Consider the following 6,314-nt stretch of genomic DNA (forward strand, 5'->3'; position numbering starts at 1 on the left):
AGAAGATGGAGAATTAAGGAGGAACCTATAAAGGGGTCTGAGATAGAGCAGCCAGAAGTGTAGGGGAAACCATGGTTTGGTACTATGGTATTCTTAGTGACCTTGAAAAAATAGTTTTGGTAGAAATATAGGGGCGAATCCTTGGTGAAAATGGGTTTAAGAGGGAGTAAGGGGAGAATTTGAGGAAATGTAAATAACTTGAGTTTCTCTGCAAAGAAGAATAGAACTGTTTTTAGTGGAGAGGAAGTGAAGGCAGTGGTAGTTGTGTGTTAGAAATCTTGCTTTCCGTGCAGAAGACTTGGGTTTGACTGTCAGCCAATACACCTCTGGCATAGCCACGGGAGCTTGTCTGGTGTTATGATGCTAAACACATTTCAAGTGAGCTTCCAGACCTTTTTTTTTAAGAGAGAGAGCTTCTAGACTAAGATGGACTAATAAGCAAGATTTGACAATCTACTGTAGAGAATCAGCCAACAAAATCCCTATAATCACAACTGTCTAAATTGAAGGGATGACACAGAATTGGACTGCATTTAGTTTCATTGTGCATGGGTTTCCATGGATCGGGAACTGACTAGAGCGCAGCTAACAGCAAGTGGACAGAAAAGTGGAGTCAAGAGGGCTTTTAATTTTTTTCCCTTGTTAAGTGGACAGGAAGAGAAGGCTAGAATTAAGTTTTTCAACAGAGAAGAGTAGGCCTGGGACCTAATTCACAAGAGAAGGGGTTGACTTTAGTTAGGAAGGTGTGTTAGTCTGGGTTGACTAGAGAAACAAATTCATAGACACTCATATGTGTGTAAGAGAGAACTTTATATCAAAGAGCATTGGTACATTAAGAAACATCCCATCCCAGTCCAGGTTAAGTCCATAAATCCGATTATTAACCCATATGTCCATTACCAGTCTACAAATTCTTCAGACTCACGCAGCACATGCAATGACGCCGAATGCTGGAAGATCGCAGGCCAGTGGGTGGAAAGTCTTATGGATCCAGTGGCAGTGGAAGCATTCTCAGCACTGGTGTGAGTCTCTATGTGGCTCCTCCAGCCCCAGGGCTCTGGCTCCGTCAGCGTAGCACATCTGGCTTGTCAGCAGGAAGACAAAGCAGAGAGTGTCTCCTACTTGTAGGAAAGAAGAGAGGAACTCCCAGAATCCTCGGAGAAGGCCAACCCCACACAGAGGCCTCATTGGCTATGCCAGATAGACAGGCTAGACTCCACCCCTTCGTAATGTGACTAGAGATTATGTAACTGCCACAAATGGTGAGCGTCCTTTTGTAGACTTTGGAGGGAAGATAGTGTACAGGCATAGAAGCTTTTGGTGGTAGATATGGTAGTGAAAGTTCGTGGAAGTTCTCGTCTGATGGCTTTTATCTTCGCACTAAAAGAGATAGTGAAGATGAAAGAGGAATTATTACAGGTTTAAGGAGAGTGGAGGAAGTATAAAATAGTTATCTAAGAGCTTGGAAGAACAAACAGGCTAAGGAAATACAACTGCTAGGTAGTATTCAATTTGAGATTCATGGTTGTGAATTTGAAACTTGTTTTTATCGATGCTTTGCCCAGGCCCTCTTGGATCCTTCGTCCACCCTGGTGTTGGTGACTTTTGCTACTGTCTGTGATCTGATGTAGCTATAATAGAAATACTATAAGTGGGTGTCTTAGACAAACAAATGCATTTGCTCACAGTTTAGGAGACTAGATGTTTGAATTTAGAGGATTTTCTCTAGAGGAAGATTTCCTTTCTCTACTGCCTCTGGAGGAAGGTTCTTTTTTAAAAAAAAATGTTAATAAATCATTTTATTGGGGGCTTCTACAGCTCTTATAACAATTGACGTACTAATTGTATCAAGCACATTTGTACATATGTTGTCATCATCATTTCCAAAATATTTTCTTTCTACTTGAACCCTTGGTATCAGCTCCTCTTCCCCCCCTCTCCCATGCCCTCCTACCTTCGTGAACCCTTGATAATTTATAAATTATTTTTATTTTCATATTTTACACCATCCACTGTCTCCCTTCACCCACGTTTCTGTTGTTTGTCCCCCTTGAGGCATGGTGTATGTCAATCATTTTGATCAGTTCCCCCTTTATCCTTCTCCCCTCCCCATCTTCCCCCTAACCTCATGGTATAACTACTTTCATTATTGGCCCTGAGGGGTTTATCTGTCCTGAATTCTGTGTGTCGAGAGCTCTTATCTGTACCAGTGTACACACTCTGGTCTTGCTGGATTTGTAAGATGGCACTGGGGTCATGATAGTTGGGGTGGGTGGGGGAGAAAGCATTAAAGAACTAGAGGAATGTGTGTGTTTCGTCGGTGTTATACTATGCCCTGACTGGCTCGTCCCTTCCTTGGGACACTTCTGTGAAGGGATGTCCAATTGTCTACAGATGGGCTTTGGGTCTCCATTTCTGACCCCTCTTGTTCACATCAAAATGGTTGCTCGTTTTGGGTCTTCTGATGCCTGATATCAGATCCCCTCGACACCTCGTGATTACTTGGGTGCTTTTTCCATGTGGGCTTTGTTGCTTCTCAGCTAGATGGCCGCTTGTTTAACTTCAAGCCTTTAAGATCCCAGATGCTATATCTTGTGATAGCCAGGCACCAGCACACCACATTAGCTTGTGCACCCATTTTGTCTTCAGCAATGGTGTCAGAAAGGTGAGCATCGCAGAATGCGGGGTTATTGGAGCAAAGTTTCTTGTGTTGAGGGAGGACTTAAGTAGAGGCCCAATGTCCGTCTGCTACCTTAATACTTAACTTAGAAATATATGTACACAGGCTTATATCCCTATCGTTATATATTAATATTTACATATGTACATATGTACAAATATTATATATGTACATGCCTATATTCATGCCTCCTAGTTCTTTCCTCTATTTCCGTTTACTGTCCTCCTGTCCCACTATTGTGTTCAACCTTCATTCTGCTCCCTGTAGTTCCTTTCAGCGACATTGCATTTGCGAACCCCACCAGGCAGTCTATGCCCGAGGAAGGTTCATACATCTTTTAAATTTCTGCTCCTGTGAGATCTGCACCATGACACGGCACCTCTCTTCCCCCACCTTGGTTTTGTGTTCTGCTCTGCTTAAAGGTGTTTGGCTTAAAACATACAGTGATAAGGCCTCTTAACAGAACAACAAAAACAAAACTTTTCCCAGATGGGATTATAGCCACAGCTTTAAACTAGAAAACCAAATCCACTGTCATTGGGTCAATTCAAACTCACAGGGACCCTATAGGACAGAGAACTGCTCCATGGGTTTTCGAGACTGCCAGTCTTTCTGAGAGTCTCATCTTTCTCCCACAAAGTTCCTGGTGGGCTTTTACTGCTGACCTAATGGTTAGCAGGCAAGTACTTACCTCACTGTGTCACCAGGGATCATTAGCCACAGATATAGGGGTTAGGATCTAAATACATACTTTCATGGGACAAGAAATTCAATCTAAAACATCTTCCAGCAGCCAACAATTGTGGCTCTTTAGGGGCCATCTGGTTATCAGAACCTTTTTTGACTTGAATGTTGTCACACCTGAGATGGTCCCTGAACCCAGTGGGTTCAGGAAATGACAACTTCAGCATCCTTACCTTTGGGTGTGACAATGCTCCAAAGTCCAAACTTACACTCCAGAGTCCCCCTGTGTAGTGGGTTAAATAGTGACTCACCACCACCCCAAAAATTACATATACCGTATATACTCGTGTTTAAGCTGAGTTTTTCAGCACATTTTAAAATGCAGTTTTTGTGGTCAAATTAGGTGCCTCGGCTCATATTCAGGCCGGCTTATACTCAAGTGTATGCGTTATATACTCACATATGTCCACCTATAATTTTTGAATCTCTTAATGTTTCTACCACATTTTTCATTCCTCTGCTTGTTTTGCCCTGTGTACTCGGAAGCTACCTCACATGGTATTTTAACACACTAATTTGATCTTCAGCTGCATCCAGCCTGCTCTTTAACTTATCATTCTTTTTTTTTATTTAAAGGTGCAGGAGATTCTTGTGTCAACTTGCTAGTTTTCCTACCACCAAGACTCTAATTATATCTTAGCAGCTCATTTTTTATTGTTTTTATGGATAATTTATGTGTTCAATGTCTTAGAAATTATTCCTTATGCTCATGTCAACAACTTTTCACTTTCCTCGTTACCTCAGGGACTGATTCTTCTGTTTATTTTGTTTGGATTTTTCTTCCATGTTATTAGATGTTTCAGAAGCGGGTGCTTCTTGTCTACATATTGAAAGTGAGGGTCTAGACTGAGTAGTTTTTGTAGCTGGAGTATATTTCCTTAGTCTTTGTAAACATTTCTGTTCCCCTAGTGGAGAGAGCTGCTCTTTGTGTTGTTAGCTGGGATCCTGTTCCTTTGTCCTGGTATGTTCCTTGTCATACCTGTTCTGACACCTGCCACATTGGTCATTAGAGCTTCCATTGTAGCAAGCTGACTTGGGTGGTAGCTGCAGCCACACATATGGGATTGTCTGTTCCAGGGACAGATCAGTGGTTACAAATCCAGTTCTTCAGCATCTTTTCATTAGTTTTCTGATTTGTTACCCCAAATACCTTCTTCCTCCCTTCATTGCCTTGGATCTAGACATTGTTCTAGAAGTTCTTCTGAAAAAAAAGTCATGCTTTTCAGACTGTGAGATTTTCTGCTTTATTATCATACACCGATTCCTGCTCAAGGCTGCTGGTAGCATCCCTCTTGACTTGCTAGCATTGCGTTGGATTTATTTTATTTCATGCTGCTTCTGGTATTTATGTATTTTTGTAACTGACCCTTTCTCTACTCTTTTTCAGATTAGGACAGTCCAATCCAACCTTCTATCTCCAGAAGGGCATTCAAGCATACGTACTCAGGAAAAAACCACCCGGTTCACTTCTTCCTAAAGCACACCAGGTATGATATTCATATGCAATGATACATGTTTTGGTGGCATATTTTTTTATACATACAAAAATAATTTAGAATGCTTTGAGAAGACATTATATGATTACTAAGCAATTAAAAATACGTTTTCTTTCTTAGCTAGAGTCAAATTTCACTTGAATTGAATCCTTGTCCATTCTTGGAGAGGAGCCTTGAAAGTGTAGTAGTAACACGTTAGGCTGCTAACCACTAAGTCAGCAGTTCAAGACCACCAACAATTCAGCACGAGAAAGACAAGGCTTGATACTCCTGTAAGGAATTATAGTCTCCTGAACCCACAGAGGCAGTTCTACCCTGTCCTACAGGGGCACTATGTGTTGACATCAACTCGACGGCAATGTGTTTGGCCTTTTTGTTTGTTTTTGGTTCATTTTTAAGACTGAGGTTGAAATCTCTGGTCTATTAATCTTAAACAACATTCACTGTTTAATTCCTCCCTCTATAGTCATTTTGTGAATATTTTCAATACAAGTAGTGGGTGTATTTCACTTTGCTTAAATATTTAAATTGTATAAAATTGAGACATTACTGTATCTTATTATATCTGCTCAATTAATGAATGAATTTGTTATGATTATTCTCTGAAGAGAAAGGTTTTGAGAGGTCTTCCACATTATTCTCTAATTAGTAGACTTATCAGTGAAGATTAGAAATGTATTTTTGTTTAAAAAAAAAGGTTTTTAGAAAACGTATTAACCACAGATTTTTAGTGAAAACAACATGAAAGAACAGAAACCGAAGTTTTAAAAAGCATTGAAGTCACTGTGTGTATTTAAGATATCATAATCATGTCTAAGAGCCGCACCAATGGTAAACTCCTGTCTCTTAACCAACAAGCTGGAGGCAGAGTCTGCCCAACACACCTGGAAGAAAGGCTTGACAGAAAAACAGCCATTGAAAACTATATGGTGCACAGCGCCCCCTCTGAAACACATGGCATTGCGAGGAATTGGAATTGACATTGTAACAACTGTTTATGTTTTTGTTATTTGGGGCTCTTTTGAGTCATGTATAACAAGTACTTTCTAGGCCCCACCACTGGAAAAGACCATTGAAGGGTGAAGTTATAGCACAGTGATAGAAGACTGAAGGTTCTTCTGTACTTCAGCGCACTGTACTTTCTGAGCCCCATCATATTCCTGGAAACATGAAGCAATTTGGATGCTTATGATTGAAAACATTGGAAAACGTTGATTACGTGACAACATGACATGGCTCCCCGTAGTTATTTTGAGCTCCACAGCAGTTCTGGGCAGCAGGAAGAATCTTCATACCACCCTTTCTCCCTCCGTACTACCATCACTACCACCCTTTCAACCCCAACCCTGGAAGCATATGCCTCCTTTGATCTCCTGAAGAAATGAGTGAGTTTC

At 40.9% G+C, this 6,314-nt stretch overlaps 1 protein-coding gene across 2 annotated transcripts in view; it reads left to right on the forward strand.

The window, feature by feature from the left end:
- Positions 1-6,314, forward strand: part of ACAD11 (acyl-CoA dehydrogenase family member 11) — a 114,121-nt gene that overhangs the window by 11,201 nt on the left and 96,606 nt on the right. For both annotated transcript variants that reach the window (XM_004715988.2, XM_045297797.1), the window contains exon 2: positions 4,812-4,911. In XM_004715988.2, the coding sequence (XP_004716045.1) occupies positions 4,812-4,911 (100 nt within the window). The remainder of the gene's footprint in view (positions 1-4,811; positions 4,912-6,314) is intronic.

The sequence above is a fragment of the Echinops telfairi genome, unplaced genomic scaffold (genome assembly GCF_000313985.2).
Source record: "Echinops telfairi isolate 266 unplaced genomic scaffold, ASM31398v2 ScPeMD7_7422;HRSCAF=8460, whole genome shotgun sequence".
Lineage (NCBI taxonomy): Eukaryota > Metazoa > Chordata > Mammalia > Afrosoricida > Tenrecidae > Echinops > Echinops telfairi.